At 31.1% G+C, this 16,305-nt stretch overlaps 2 protein-coding genes across 3 annotated transcripts; one reads left to right on the forward strand and one right to left on the reverse strand.

Moving 5' to 3' along the window:
- Window positions 1–1,492: 1,492 nt before the first annotated feature.
- Window positions 1,493–3,848, forward strand: LOC134829643 (DNA replication factor Cdt1). The gene is made up of 2 exons (XM_063842834.1): window positions 1,493–2,312; window positions 2,373–3,848. The coding sequence occupies exons 1-2, from the start codon at window positions 1,579–1,581 to the stop codon at window positions 3,703–3,705; spliced, it is 2,067 nt and encodes a 688-aa protein (XP_063698904.1). The 5' UTR covers window positions 1,493–1,578; the 3' UTR covers window positions 3,706–3,848.
- A 1,604-nt stretch (window positions 3,849–5,452) lies between these two features.
- Window positions 5,453–15,589, reverse strand: LOC134829611 (ubiquitin-conjugating enzyme E2 W). 2 transcript variants are annotated; one of them, XM_063842784.1, is made up of 5 exons: window positions 13,437–13,626; window positions 8,243–8,639; window positions 6,215–6,495; window positions 6,007–6,152; window positions 5,453–5,649 (listed from the first exon to the last, which is right to left on the reverse strand). In XM_063842784.1, exons 2-5 carry the CDS (start codon window positions 8,432–8,434, stop codon window positions 5,636–5,638), a joined length of 633 nt encoding a protein of 210 aa, XP_063698854.1. In that variant the 5' UTR covers window positions 8,435–8,639; window positions 13,437–13,626; the 3' UTR covers window positions 5,453–5,635. The 2 variants fall into 2 exon arrangements, with proteins under 2 accessions (XP_063698854.1, XP_063698855.1); XM_063842785.1 differs by lacking the exons at window positions 8,243–8,639; window positions 13,437–13,626 and adding an exon at window positions 15,472–15,589.
- Window positions 15,590–16,305: the final 716 nt, after the last annotated feature.

Below are 16,305 nucleotides of genomic sequence, written 5' to 3' on the forward strand. Positions count from 1 at the left end.
TCATTTTTTTTCTAACATTTTTTCTTAAATTTAAGCTTTAGCCAAAAGTCTCAATCACTATATTTTCAAAGTCCATTCATTTTTTGTTATATTAAAAGCCACGATTATGATGATTTAGTGCATATTATGTGTAATTTTTTTCGTTGAACTCATACACCTGGTATACAAAGGGTATACGAATATTTATTAATTTAACATCAGTAATTGAATATGAACTCTTCTCAAAATACGACTTTATAGGAAAAGTTCCTCCCTGTAATCTGTCTTAGTGAGATTGCAGATTAGATCTCACCTGATTTCTCACTGAGAACTCAGCTGTGAAATCTCAATTGAGAAATCAGTTGAAAATGTTCAAATTTTCTCAGTTGAAATACGAATCATTTTTTGTTTATTTTGTATACAATATACATACATTTTCTTTCAATTTTTTTACATTTTTGAAAAATTAAGCTCCTTTACGTTTAGATTTTGCTCTCAATTTAATTAAATACTCTCCCTTGTTATTTGTACTATACGTTAAAATAAATGACAATAGACTTGTCACTAGACTGATATCTTTCAATGTTTTTAGGAGCTTATGACCATTGAGTTTTTCTTCGGTTATCTATTCTTTGACTTTTATGTTGTACCTACTTTTATTACGGCCTTATCTTGAGTAAGTACATATTTACGTCATAAATTTTTTGCCGTTGCCGCAACTCGCCATAAGCTTGAATATAAAAATTGGCGGAGTGATCTAGAAACTCTTTCGCTTGCGTCGATATCGGCTCTTTTACGTATAACGTTTGCTGGTTTTCCTGTCGTATTTTTTTTTTTTGAATCCGATCTCCAGCTGCTACCTCTGCTGGTCAAGTTGAACGACCCTGCGCTGACGATAAAATTCGTTGAGAGCTGCAGGAAAAGAGCATTCCTCTTGAATTGCTGGCAGAAATCATTATGTTGTTGTATAGTAATAAACTCGATTAGAATCTTTACTGATGGAATAAATAGATTTTTTTTAAATTCTAAATTAATATTTTTATTCGCACAATGGTTAGCGGGCAGAGATAAATCGCATAATTAGAAAGCATTATGATCAAATTTGATAAAGGCAATAGATTTGTTGAATAAATTTGGAATATTGCAAAACTTAAAGTATTTTATATCGAAAATAAAACGTTATTCGTGCAAAAACTTGATCATTAATTAAGTCCTTGATTTTTTGAAGTCATTGTAAAGTTTGCTTGCAATTGGCATTGTAAATCTTACATGTCTTAAAGGATCACAGGACCCTCAATTGATTTCTCACAGACACGGTTTAATAGGGTGGAAAAGTACAATCGGAACGGAATGGGTAAACGGTCGGAATTTTAAAAATACGAGACGACTGAAATTGATAACACAATTTGCAATCGATAATTCAGGTTTGTGCATCGGAATTTGTCCCAGTAGACATTTTGAAAAAAAGGCGCCAAAAAATGTTTGAATTGCAAAGTGGGCTTTGGATTATTTACCTGCCATCCGCCATTTAAAACGGAAGTTTATTTTTTATTGTAGCACTCGTAAAATTGTAGTTTAATAGCAGAAAAAGGCAGCAAAATGTCACAACAGGCCATCTCTTCGTATTTCGCGACCAGAAAACGTGGCGCGGTCGAAGATTCGCGCACAAGCAAGGCAAAAGTTTTGGTGCTTGACCAAACAACAGCCAGCAGTCCTCGAGTAACTCGTTCGTCTCGAGCGACGCAAAAACTGACTTTTGATACAAATTTCGAGGAACAAACGGAATCCGTGACACCCAAAGCCAGGAAAACACGAGCAAATGGAACAAAAACCCCAAAATCCACAACGCGAGCGAAAAAATGTCTCACTGCGGAAAACTGTGAAGCTGGGATGCAACAGACAAAATTGGTGGATTTCGTCATTAAAGGAATGTTGTCGCCAAAGAAGATGCAAAGTCCCATTAAGGAAGCACCACAAGAAGAAACAGGAGCATTCGGGACAAAAGATTTGAATGACTTGAATGTGGAGCGTGGAATGCAGACGCCAGTGAAACAAAAAGTCCCGTCGGAGCCGCGTCCCAGCACAGCGAAGAAACAAACGGTAAAGGATATGCCTTTGAATAAAATTAAGGCGAAATTAGGGAAGAGCGATCGCTTGACCGAGTTGAAGACACGTTTGAATAATCTTCAGCAAGGCTTGGATCGTCTTGACCGGATGGAAAGTGAACGCAAGGCGATTGCGTCTCCCAAAAAGACGATTGAAATTACCAAGGAAATTGCCAACCAACCCAAATCCCTGAAGAAATTTGAGAAATTCGAGGTGGAGGTCATAAGGTAAATTTAGATTTTTATATAATTTTACTTTAAATCACTAAATTTGTTCTATTTTTTTAGTCCTCGCAAGGAATTCACGTCGCCCATCAAAATGCAACACACTACACCACAGAAAAATGCTCTGATGACACCAACCAAGGGCGAATGCAAGACACCAACTCGTCGTTTATTCAGTCCCAGCAAGAATCCGCTTCGAAGCCCTCCTCGAGTTGCCGCATATAATCGGTTCCAACACTTGGTCGAAGCTGCACGTCCCACTTTGCAACTTCCCTACAAATATCGTTACATCTTGGACATGTTCAAGACAGTTGATTCGATTTGCGCGATGCTCCACAACCGCAACGAGAAAATTACCTTTAAGAAATTGAAGCCCGCCGTTCAACGAACCATTCGTAAAAACTTCCACGAAACGCATTTGGCACAAATAAAGCAACTTTATCCGGAAGCATACAAATTTCACATTGAAAAGACGCGGAATTTCGGTTCGGAAACCAAACACGACACTTACCAATTGGTTATTGTACCTAATGGCGTCGGTGAGCAGAAGAAGGATGCACCAAAGAGTGACAATTTGGTGAAAAATGCCGAATTGAGTGCCATGAATGCCGAAGTGCTCGTCAAGCGACAAGAAATAATGCAAAATATTCTGTTGGAGTTGGTAAAAGACGAACACGAGAAATTCTTAGCAACTTTGGATCCCCCGATGCGCGTTGATCGGAAGAAATTGACACGCTGGCATCCGGAATTCGATCTAGAAGCATGTCCCGAGGTTAAACGTGCGGAATTGCCACAACCGCCGCACGAGGATCGCATGACGTCGGCAAAAGATGTCCTTTCGACAGCAAGAAATCTCTTCAATTGCGGAACTCCCATGGAGAAGGCTCTCGAACGGCTGCAGCAAAAGAAGGCACGTGAAGAGGAAGTTTTGGCGACACCTTTACCCGAAGATCCTGAACCCAAAAAGACCGAGCCCGTTAATAAAACAACAGAAACTCTCCTAAAAGGCGTTCCCAATTCTCTTTTGGAGAAAATTCGTCAAAAACAAGCTGCAAAAGCGCTCGATCAAATGACACGCAGACCCTCGCAAGAAATTGAAGCAACCAAATATAGTCGCCTGCATGAATTGGCACGCGTAGTTCACAGCACCTTCGTTACCGAGGGCAAAAATGTGCTTGTTATGGAAGACGTCCTCAAGAAAGTACAAAATAGTTTCCGCGAAAGCCTCAACAACAAAGAAATCGAGGAGCATTTGCGTTTGATTGAAAAGGAAATACCTACTTGGATCTCTTTCCCGTGCGTTCGACAAAAGATGTACGTGAAATTGACGAAAAATGCCAAAATTCAAGAAATCTACGTCAAATTGGATAAACTTGCGGCAGCCAAGAGTGCATGAAATCTTTATTTTGTTAACTTTAAGGATTTATTTAGATGAACGTAGCTTTTTTATATTGTAGTTTTTATATTTTAGACTTAGCAAACCCAGTTGTGACTACCCATTTTTGAGTGATTGTCAAAAAAATTTCAATAAAATGTTGTTTCATTGAAAAATTATCTTTTTTTTCAATCTGGACATGATTCGTCATGTCATTGAGCTCGTATAAGTCATTTCCTTTTGCTATCAAGCTTCCTTGTGATATCAGACACGTGAACTTTTTGCAAAATGCCCAATCATTTTCAAGGGTATTTAAAAAAAACTTCTGTTTGGCGTAAAATTTTTGAAATGGTTATTTTTATATTTTGACCAATTTTTATAAAATGAAATTTCAAACTTTGATATTAAATCATTTTTTATAATTTAGATTTAATTAGATTTTCGAATGTTTTCTCAAATTGAAAAAAATTAAAAATGAATTTTGTGAAGAAAATTTATTTTAAAAAAATATTAATTTTAATACAAATTATTTATTTTAAATTGGAAAAATAAAAAAATCTTAATTTCTCATGAATTTTGTCTGAAAATATTTTTTTGTCATCATTTTCTAAAAAATTTAAAAAAAATAAATTTTTTGTTCAAATTATTTTTAAAACGTTGTTTTCATAAAGTTTTGTTGTTTTCAATAAAAATAAACTAAATTAAGTGATAAATGAGGAAATATTTAAAATATGTCATAAAAAAATTAGTATTTCAAAACCCATAATTTTCTGTATTCCTCATACAGAAGAATACAGAAAAAAAATGATGAAAAAGGAAATGCAAACCAAGATAAGTATTTAAAACAACTTTATCAAACGCTATAAAAGACTTAGTAGCAAAGGACTTTTGTTCAATTCTTTTTGTACCTACTCAAAGAAATCACACCATGAAGTCTATATTAATTCTTCTCATCGTGACATTGGGTGTTGTCTCTTGCTCCCGCATTAACTTGATCATTGAAGACATCCCCACTGATACTTCTGACGAAACTTCGCAAGAATCCTCGGAAGCAGAAACGGCTTTTTTCTACCCGGGACTCCAAAAGCCAGCGATGAAGCCTCTTACCGAAACATGTGATCCAGCTGCTTGTACTGCTACATGCAAAAAACACGATAATGGACGACCGGGAAGATGTGTTGGAGGAGAATGTTTCTGCGATGATAACTTCTTGTTTATCTAAGGAAAGCTTAAATTTTCATTTAATTTTAAAGAAAAAAAAAAAATTTTGTCGATTAAAAATATCACCTATTAATTTAATATTTAGCTTAAAGAAAATGCATCAGAATTTTATGACAACAAAAAATAAAAATATGTCGCTTAATCAAAAAAAAAAAACACAAATTTTATTTTTTAATTTATTTATTTTATTTTTTTTTAATTCAAATATCTAATAAAATATTTACACAAAAATTCAGCAAAGTTTCACATTTTTTTTTCTTCACTAATTAAAAACGTAAGTTTCGTGGAATGTTTAAACTGGATTTGCTTTTGGTGTCGCATCTGAACATTGGGCGAATTTAAGTACGTCTATCGTTAAAATATAAAAATTAATTGAGCCGTTAAAGATTTTGATTGAAGAAAAAAATAAACAAAATTTAAAGAGAATCTCTCTATTCGATATAATATTAAATAGTCTAGCTTTGAAACTCTGGAAATCTCTTTTTGTTTGTAATAATTATTATCACATATTTAGCCTATTATTTTAATAGTTTTTTTTCATTTAGTGTATTTTTTTTTTTTTGAATAATATTGCGTTCTTTTACTAGTATTTAGCTCGATATTTTATTGATTTATCGATTAGTGATATTTTCCTTTGTAGCTGTTAGTTGCTTGATAAGTGTTTGGGTTTTTTTTTTATTGAGGAAGGAGGAAGCTGTGGCAGAATTTAGGCGATTTTTTTAGTGCGTAACTACACGGAATCGTCTGAAAATAAAAGAAAAATGAAATTAATATTTTTTTTGTTTTAGATTGTTGCAAATTAAATTCAATAGTTTTTTGGCGAATTAAAATAGTTTGTAGTTGTTACTACACATTTAGAAATTTGAGAAAAAATTACTTTGCTCATTTTTTTTATGTATCTTTAAATTTGAAAAATTTTTTGTCAACTGAAAAATCATTAATTTTAACTAAAAAAGCAAAAAAGGCAGTTTTGGAATAGAATTTAATTTTTTCCATTTTTTTTTTTTTTTTTTTTTGAAAAAATTGTCATTTTAAAATTTTGGACAAAACTATTGAGTCTCATTTGAAACTTTCTTAATTTATTTTGAAGAAAAATCTTACCATGATACCACCATTTAGTCTCTTTCGGGTTTTTCTTGCACGTCTTTACGTAAATTGTGTTATCAGGCGGTCGCTTCTTCTCTCTGCAACTGCTTAACATCGACGAAATACTCAGACAAACAGATTGAACCGATAATGCCGGAGACCTATCATTACAAAAAATGCATTAAAATTCATTCTTTTGATAAAAAAAAATGAGAAAACTTACCAATCATCCGTCAAAATAGAAAGACAAATATGACCATTACTGTAGACATGTGGATGGATTGGGATATTCTGGCCGATGAACGTAACCTCTGGCGAGTCAAACGGATACCGATTGTTAAATTTAAAAGATAATTGAAAGTGTTCGCCCTCGTAAAGTGTTCCCTCGACACCATCTATATTGACTACCCATTGTGATAAATTCTGACTAACACTATCCGCATCCACAGTCACGCCAGGCGGTGGCTCTTTTATTAACGACATGAGTTCTTTCTGTAGGCGTTTCTGTTAATTAGATGAAAATAAAATTATGAAAAATTTGTGGTTAATTTTAAATAAAAAAATTAATAACTTTTCGCAAGATAGGGTCGAGTAGTAAATGTGTCGGGGAAATTTAACAAATTTATCTCTATGTGACTTTTATGATCTCGTATATTTAAATTTATGTGTCGCAATTTTTTATCGTTTAGAAAAATTATTAACAGAATCTGTAAATTAAGTGAATATAAATGTCCATCCGAATTTTATCATAAAAATAGAAATAATTTGCGAAATACGCGCAAATTTTTAACAATAAAGCAAAGTTTCATTTGATGAGACACAGACTTGGAATGTGGAAGAAATTTTTTTTTCGTTAGACACTTTTCGGATTTTCACGAAGAGCTAAGAAAATGTGTTTATTTAATTCGGTTATTCACTTTTTCTATTTTTTTCTACTATTCCGTCTTTCAACTATCCCATTTATTCTTGTAAATATTTATAAAATTCGCACGAGTAGACTATAAAATAGTAAGACATGGAAGAAAAAACTCACGCGACATTTAATTTATTAGCTAAGAGAGACGTAACAATACTTTTAAAACGGGGATTCCATGTTAGTGTTACTAAAATTATCGAAATTTGATTTTTTTGTTAAATTAAATTAAATAAAAACTTGAAAAATTCCCTTCTAAAAAAATTAGACCGGTTCAAAAATTGCAATACACTTTTTAACACTTCACATACATAACTATTATTTTAAAAAAATCATTAAAATGCTTAATTCTGAATAAATTAACTAGGAGATGATAAAAATAATAATTTAAATAGTTTGTCATGAACACAAGCTCGTTTCTTAAATAAAGAAAGAAAAAAATATCGAGCATGAAAAAAATTAAATTGCGCAGATTGGACATGTTTTATCGTTTAATGGAACAAATTTTACAACGCACGATGTTCACGAGACCGACTGATGTAATAAAAAGTACGTAAAAATAGTTGGAACCTTTTATTTATGACCCTCTTTGAGATTGACAATTCTTAAGTATTTAGAAATATGAATAAGAAAAAAGTCGTTAAAAGAAAATAAAAAAGGGGAAGAATGAGTCATACCGAGTATTGCAACATTGATTGTTGTTCTACAATGATTCTTATGAGAAACCAATGAGAATTCATAATGTTCCGTAATTTTTAATGAAATACTTCTTGAAAAAAGTTGTTCAAAAAATTTTTAGTTGTTATATATCGAATTTCACTTGTCTATATCATAAAAATAGTTCGAATAATAAAAAATGAAAATTAGTTATTTATTAAAATTTAAAAAAAACCTAAATTTTGTTATTAATTTCAATTTTGTTAACATTGATTTTGATGAAAAAATTTTAAAAAATCGTTTATTTGAAAAAAATGTTTTCAATATTTTTGAATTTCGTTTGAAGAGGTCTTAATTACTACAATTTTAATTACATTTACAACAGACGTAAAATTATACATCGCTCGGAACTTTAATTTGCATATAATAAAGAGTGCTAATATTATATAATAGGTCAATGTCAAGTCCGTGTAAGTATGTATAACATTTTAAAAATCGTTCTAAAGCTAAAAATTAAAATTTAGAAAATTGCTCCGTGTAAAAAATTATCGATCAACGTGCACCAAAACAACTTTCCTTATCATTCATTGCTTTATGACTTATCAAACAAAAAAAAAAAATACAAAAATAAATCGTGTTACTCAAACAATTTACAATCATCGCGTCTTGCGAAATACTTGCCTCCCATCGTCCATAATCCAAATTTAGTATTCTTTGATCTTGTGTCGCACCACTGATTTTCTTGCTACCGCCATTATTTTGAATGGCCATAAGTGTCGCACTTTGATCAATTATCTCTTTTTTGCTTGTCTTTGGCATTTCTTTCGACTTATTACTACTACTTTTGCAACTATTTCGGAATTTGTTCAACATTTTAATTTATTTTTTTGATGCAGTTTTTATCGCTCCAAGGTGACTCAGTGTCTTATCAATGCGTTTATTGTCGTCAAAACACGAGATAACTCAGAAAAATAATAGAAGATGATGAATCACGAAAAGGTTTGTTAGTTCCTCACGCTTCTCAACTGAGTGAGTTACTTGAATCGGTTTGTTAGTTATATGGAATTGCGGTGTTTATCTAAGGAGATATGGCGAATTTTATCACTTTTTGATTAGATATTTTTGTAGACCTCCGTTGAATGGGTTTGTTTATATTTCTGGTATTTGTTGTTATTAAGCTTGGCAAAAAATATGCGTTCAAAAAACATTTTTTGCAACCAAAAATTAGGAAAATAAGCAAAAAATGCACTTTTGGTTTAAAAATATCCTTTTCGGGTTGAATAATTATTTATTTAAATTTCTAATTTTTTTCTTTCACTAGTTTAATTAAATCAGTTTTAAGGAAAAAAAGTAAAAAAATAATTACTTTGATAAAAATTTTATCAAAAATTAAGAAAATATGGTAAAGTTCATTAATTAGAAGCGATAGAAGCCAACATTTGCAAAAAAAAAAAAAAAAAAAAAATGAAAAAAATGTGAATTTACATATTTCTGCCAGGCTTACTTATCTTATCATCCTCGATTTATTTATTTACAAAAAAAAACTATCAATATTAGGTATAAGGCTATTTCGAGGAATGACATCACAAACGCTATAAATTTTAAATCTTAATTCTACACCGTTTTGAGGGCAATCCTTTTAATACCGTTAGTATCAAAAGTAAGTCAAATTGAACGATTTACGCGACACTCGTGAATATATTTGCACACAAATTAATTTAAAGCAACTTTGACAAATTACACGTCTCATGAATCATCCAAACAGCGTTTTTATGTCACAAATTATCGTTCCTTTCCCTTTTGTCCGTACAAGCTGTGTGTGTGTGTCTTTGTTCCATAGCGATGCAAATTTATCTCAAAGATGCACACTACAAAAGACAAGAACAGTCATATGTTTCAAATAAGACAAAAAAAAAAAAAATCGAAAGAATCGAGCAAAAAGAGGCAATAAACCATGATTGAACCTGCCATGAACCTGAACAAATAGCAGACTTACTGTCTTTATTCGCACTCGCGTACGTTTATTTGCTTTTCAATATGCACTAATGCAAGACAATTCAGATACGAGTCGGAATTAGCGATTATTTTGTGCTCTTCCATCGTCTTTTTTGCTTTCTTTCTGCATTTTTTTTGTGTTCACTCGTGTGAACTTGACGTACGAATTCGATTAAAATCATATGGTTTATTGCTGGTCAGATGGTGGATGGGTTTTTTGCATTGCCAATGACCCACCATCTGTCATTAATTAGAGCTGTAAGGATATTTCGGGTTCATTAAAATAATTTTATCGAGTCGTGAAATACAGAACAATCAAAAATTCTACCGCGAGGCGTAAAATATCACATTTTTTGGCTTATCTAAAAGAACGGCAGATTTGCAGTAAAATATTTTATTGTGAAGAATGATATACTCGTGACAACAAACAATCTTAACAATTTTTTAATTGAAAAAATTTCACTCAACTTTCGATTTCTGGTCAATTTTGGGATTTTTGAAGAAAAAGGTTTGAATTTTTTGAAAATTGTCTTTTAAGAAGAATGGTTTTTCGTTTCAAGTAGATCATTTTTTGCCTTAAAATATATACCCACATACGTAAAATTGTTTTAGAAAAGCCAAATATTTTGATTTTTCACGCGTCTCGTGGTTTTTAGATTTTTTCCTGTCTTTAGAATCATAATTTTTGGTTATTTTACGCAAGACAAAAACTTTTTACTGTGCAGTTAATTTCGCGTGAGGTTAGCGAGAATTAGATTTCATAAAAAAAAAAAAAATAATAATTTTATAACATTACAACGCAAGAAGTGTGACAGCAACTGTGATTCAATTCACAGTCCGTGAGGCGAAACGAAACGAAAGATGATGACGACAAGCTAATTTTTTTTTGGCAATCATTTCAATTTCATCTGAATGTTCTAAGAAGGTTGTCATGAATGTCATAATGTTTATTCGTTAGTTTGCGGTTTGTGAACAGGTGCGGTACGTTTCACGGAAAAAGGGTCGAAACTCTGTTCTTGGCAACGATGACGACGGATTTAATTTTTTAATCGGTCATTGTTCTTATCGTCTTATCTCTCCTTTTCCATTTTACACAGAGATCAAATATTTTCGCATTACCTAAATATTACAGAGACAGCTACTTGTTAATAAATTTCTTCTGAGATAAGTTGAATCATCGCACTGGAATGAGTTTAGGTAATCGTCTGAGTGGAAAATTCTTCTTTATCATTCAGTTGGATTAAAGCAAATAATTAACGGGATTAAAATTTCATGGAAAAAATAATAAAATTTTTTCACTTCAATTGCGCCGCCGCTTGTTCCTTGGCATGATTGACATCAAAAGAAGGTTAATTATCGTTACATTTAGCAAACAGTGAGCGGCCACCTGTTGTTTGTCTATTTTCATTCTTCTTCTTTTTCTCTAATTAATTTACAAGTTCTTGATGAAATAATCATTATATTTACTCTGCCATTACTTAGCATTATGTTGCAATGTTGCATTTTTTTTTCTTCTTGAGAAATAAAGAAGTAAAAAAAGACATAACACACCCGGAGATCGTTGACTTGGAAACCTATTTTTATACATCCCGGACGATGACGATTTATAATTGCTTGTTAATTTGTGTTTAAAATGTTCGTTTCATTCATTAATCGACGTAAAATTTATAGTATAGTTTTAATTCTTTTTAATTTGTTTTTCTTGTAGAAAACGTTTTTGCGACTGATTTAATGTCTGTCTGTGTTTTTATAATTTTTTTAATTCAATAAAAAGGCGTTTATGGAAACTCAAGTTCAATAAATAATAATTTTTGATTTGGCAATAATAACAAAAATATAAGAAAACAATTTTAGAAACTATTTGAGAATTTTTTTTTATATTTCAGCAAAAAAAAAAAAAATAATAAATTTTTAAAAGTAGTTTTTGACTAAATTTAATTAAAAAATTTAAAATTCTTGAAAATTTAGGGGAAAAAATAGATATTTTTTTAAAATTTTTGTTTAAAAATAAAAAAAAAATCAATTTGTCTAGGTCCATATTTTATTCTAACAAAAAATAAAGAAATTTAATAAAAAATATTTTCGTAAGAGATAAAAAAATCAATTTTAGCAAACTTGAAATTTCTTAATTAAATTTTAGAATAATTTAAAGTTACCTAATAGTTTTTTCCACCGATTTTCACCGATTTTTTTTTTTAATAATTAATTTGATTTCATGGCTTAAAATTTTCTTATTTTATTTCTAAGTTTATATTTTTTTAGACTCGAATTCAAAAAGCACTCTTGTGGGACGAAATGGTAAATTTAATTTTTTTTCTCTTCGCTATCGGGTTCAATAATTGTTTGAATGAAAACCGATAGTTTGTTTAAATAAATAAACGCATGAACCAGAGAATATCGTGCAGAGTAAGTAAGTACATAAGGATTGCAAGACTCTCTTATTAACAACTATTTAATAATAAATAGTCAAAACCCCACTTCATTTCACTCTGTGAATGACTTAAATATTTCTCAATTGTTGCATTAGAATTGAATAACAAAAATACTGAAATGCTAATGTTGTGTTGACAACAATCACTTTACAACTGTACTTACAACAAATTAAACGTAACGTATGTAAATATTTGTCTTACAACGTTCTTTGATGTGAAATTTAATTGAATCAACTCCAATTTAAAATGTTAATAGAATAAAAAAAACCCTGAATGAATTAAAAATGTACTATCTTCGATCGTCTGGCATTTGAATGACACAAAAATTGACCTTCGAAAGAAATTTCTTTGTTCGCGTCACAAATTGCTTGTCACAAAGGACCATTTTCATCTAGGTCAAATTTTTGTGAGAGAGAAGTTTCTTTGTTTGCATTGCAATAAAATAACGAAACTTTCATCTCCTTGACGTGCATCTCTGACGTGAGTTTATTTGCTGTAAAAACAAAGCGAACTCGGTGAATGAATGAGACACTTTTTCATCGTGTCGAGTGGAGGCGAGGCGTGATGTGACAACGCGACAAGAACATTTCTCTTTACCTGCGAGACATTTTTTTGCTGTGCTCAAGAGAACGGTTTATCTTGTTTGAATTAACATTTATTTTTATGTGTTTGAGCTGGTTTTTGCAGCAATATGCAGCAATGACATGAGTGACAAGTAAATTTTTATTTTCTCGCTTGTCATCAAGTCATCGTGCTTATCAAATTGATTGAGAGTGTTAAGGGGATAATGGACTTTAATTAGGGCTTGAAAAATAAGTCGTTTTTAGCATAGCAAATTTTCATAACTCAAAAATCAAATTTCAGAGTTTTTTGATGATTTTTGAAAAATGTTCAAAAGTTCCACATTTTTTAAAATAAAATTCATATTTTTCATGATCTTATAAATTTTTTTGAAAATTTCCCGGGACTTTCTGTGTATTTTCCAGAAACCCTCTAATTAGTTGTTACATTGCACTTTTAAGAAAAAAAAAAAAATAATCCTTAAAAACTGGTTTTGCTTAGAAACCTTATGAGCAACTGTGAAATAACATTTTTAATCGCCTTAAATTCCGCATAACGGTTGACAATGCGTCACAAACTTGATCATGTCGTTGCATGTTGTCTTTCACCTCTTCTTCTTCTTTTTGAATATTTATTGATGACACATTCCAAATTCTTGTAAAAATTCTCTCGTGATTAAAAAAAATTATACTAATAGCCTTTTATGTTAAATAAAACACCGCTACACGATTTAATTAAAATAAAATCAAATTTACGCTATTTTTATACGAAAAAACGAGCGAAATCGATAAATTTTATTGAACAAATACCAAAAAATATATATAAACAAATTCCACACAAAAAAAACTGTACAATTGTAATTTAAACTGAAGTATCTCATTAACAACCTCATAAAAAATGTTTTTTTTTTGTTCACTCGGTTTTTTCTGCGAGATTTTTCTTTTCGAGACAGGACACGTTTGCCACTACTATTTGCCGTTAAAAATTTTCTCTTTTATTTATTTTTCCGATAAAAATAAAATACCGACTGTCTGGCTCGCACGCGTTCCGCGCTCTAAATTTTGTATCATTTCAGCACGAGACTAGAATTCAGACTAAAATATATGTTCAATAGTAATATTTAATAAAGTATAGGAGAGAAGTGCTCGGTACGTGAATGCATGAGCGAAAAACAAAAAAAAATATTATTATAAAGAAGACAGTTGGAATACAGCGAGACAACGTCGTGCGTCGTGTATGAAGAGGAATAATGTTGTTATTATTATATTGAAAAATGAATGAAATGTTCTTTCTCATAGGAGACCGTCCGTGACTGCGACGAGTATGGTGGTGGTTTGGATGTTTATAGACACATAGCACATAAAAATTCAACGTTCTGCTACTGAAACTGTTCTTTCGTAAATGTTGAAGGCGTGCTTGGAAGTTTTTTTTTGTTCGTATTTGTTGCAGTTGCAATCAAGGAAGTGATTGAGAAAGTTTTGGATTGTAGGTAGACTTTTATGAAGCTGTAATGTTTTCCGTAGTAGTTAAGCAGTAAGGACATTCTATACAAAAATTTGTCTTCGTTATCGGATCTTTTTGACGGAAGAAGACTTTTTGTTTAATATTAAATTAAAAAAAAATTATTGCAACTTCTTAATTTTCCGAATTAAATTTTTAAAATCACTTTTGGATTTTTTTTGTAAATAAAGTTTTTTATTTGACTTACATTATTTTTAAGTTTAAGTCATGAGTGAATCAAATTTTGATTTTTAGACAATTTTTGAAGAAAAAAAATTATTTTTTTTAAAAAAATTTTTTTTTTCATAAATTGATTTTTAAGTTTATGTTTTTATGTTTTTTAGCTTCGAAAAAACACAAAAATTCTATCAAAAATTGAAAGAAACACTCCAAAGAACGACGACACCCGATGAATGATGACTCTATTCAGTCAAACCTTGTGCGAAACTCATTAGATCGCTTCATAAAGTGACAAAAACATGAATGAGCGGGGAATGACACTTTTAATTGCCCCCAAAATAAAAATTGCCATAAAAACACGACATCCAAGCGAGTGTAAACAACAGACACGAACAACAAATCTAAAGATAATTTATAAGCGCACAAATGCAGCTAGTTCAGAGATAAGACAATATATTGACCTTGGTACTATTTACTGATTTTTTTTTTGCCTCAATTGCACATCTCAAATGTCTATCTAGTTAGTATTTTTCATGCATCTCACATCCAAATGATGATCAATAATTTTATTATTGGACGTTTTAATTTGATCGACTCGTTTGTCGTGTACGAATCTTGCATATAGACAATGAATGATAATTATAATAAGATTATGAGTGATGCCTAATATGTATTGGTTTGTGGTTTTGAAATAAAAAAAATAAAAAGGGCTTTATTAAGAAAAGAGGAAAACCTGAAGTCACGTGGATTGAATTTTAATTGGAAATTATAAATAAACTTTTTTTTTTACTATATTTCACAGTTGGCGTGAAGACGATCGTCAGACTTGAGCGATTCGAGGACTTTCACTCGTCAGTTACTGTTTCAAGTAACAAAAATGCCCGTTAGAGCCTTTCACAATGTTCACCTTGCATTTTAAATTACTCACTCCTACAACGAAAAAAAAAACTTTCTACAGAACCTTGAAATGTCTTGGCCATGACAAATATTTGAACTTGTCGTTTGCTCCATTTTATATGCACTTTTGGAAAAGTTGCCAATTTTTGTTGATTTTTCTCTCTTTTCCTCTTCTCCTATGGGAATCCCCTTTTATTTACAGCGATTACACTAAATATTCACGAAAGTATGGTTTTTTACGTAGGAAAATTATTAATATTTTTTTTTTCGAATCAATCATTTATTTTTTTCCGATGTCTCAACAAGTCACATAGAGATTTTAGATGAAAATGTGGAAAAACTTACCTCGGACGGTGACATTGATGCCATTCCACAATTAAAAATTTAAGAAAAGTTGACGAAAAACAGCTAAAATAAGATGATACTGGCTCTCTAAAATTAAATTTCACTATTTTGATTGCTCAGCTTGGAGATGGCAAAAGCCTGAATTTCTCAAAGCTCGAAATTTAGGCTTGAAGCTCGGTAAATTTTTTTTTTGAGAAAATTTTAATGAAAAAACTTAATTTTGGAGAATGAAAGGGTCACAAAAATTATTGCAACCTAAAAAACTGACAATTTTGATTTATAAATTAAAAAAACTTGCATTTTTTCGTACTTCAAGAATTGAAAAAAAAAATTTTTATTAAAAATAAAAAGAAATTAACAGAAATAAAATAAATTTGTATGAATTTTTAGGAAATAAGGGTTAAAAATTAAAACTTTCAAAAGGTTTTTCGACTGTCAGACCACATTTTTATTCCTTAAAAAAACAACAAAAATTGTGAAAATTATTACAAAAATTTTGGCGGGCCTTATTTTCGAACCTGAGGGTCTAATAAAAGTCTCAATTTCCCACTGGATAAATATTTGCGATTTATTTTACCAAAAATTTAAAAATCTCTTGTCTCTTGTTGTTTAAATTGTTCAACTCGAGCTCGAGCTTCGATAAAACTTGGAATCTCTAGTCAGCTGTTCGACTAAACGACCATGTGTCTCCTTTTTATCCGGGGACACAGATGCAAAAAAATCACATCCGGCAGCACAAATAAGACATCCGGATAAAGAGACAGGATTTCCGGCAAAACAAGAAGGACTTCCGGAAGAATAAGAAACAGCACTTCCGACAGCATTGAGCCCTCA

This window comes from Culicoides brevitarsis, chromosome 2 (assembly GCF_036172545.1).
Source record: "Culicoides brevitarsis isolate CSIRO-B50_1 chromosome 2, AGI_CSIRO_Cbre_v1, whole genome shotgun sequence".
NCBI classification, from domain to species: domain Eukaryota; kingdom Metazoa; phylum Arthropoda; class Insecta; order Diptera; family Ceratopogonidae; genus Culicoides; species Culicoides brevitarsis.

Bases quoted from the DNA above. Each gene is read 5' to 3' on its own strand.
- LOC134829643 (XM_063842834.1), top strand. From the start codon at position 1,579: ATGTCACAACAGGCCATCTCTTCGTATTTCGCGACCAGAAAACGTGGC. The intron at 2,313-2,372 runs GTAAATTTAGAT...CTATTTTTTTAG, and splicing joins TTCGAGGTGGAGGTCATAAG to TCCTCGCAAGGAATTCACGT.
- LOC134829611 (XM_063842784.1), bottom strand. From the start codon at position 8,434: ATGTTGAACAAATTCCGAAATAGTTGCAAAAGTAGTAGTAATAAGTCG. The intron at 6,496-8,242 runs GCAAGTATTTCG...TCTAATTAACAG, and splicing joins TGGATTATGGACGATGGGAG to AAACGCCTACAGAAAGAACT. The intron at 6,153-6,214 runs GTAAGTTTTCTC...TTGTAATGATAG, and splicing joins TCTATTTTGACGGATGATTG to GTCTCCGGCATTATCGGTTC.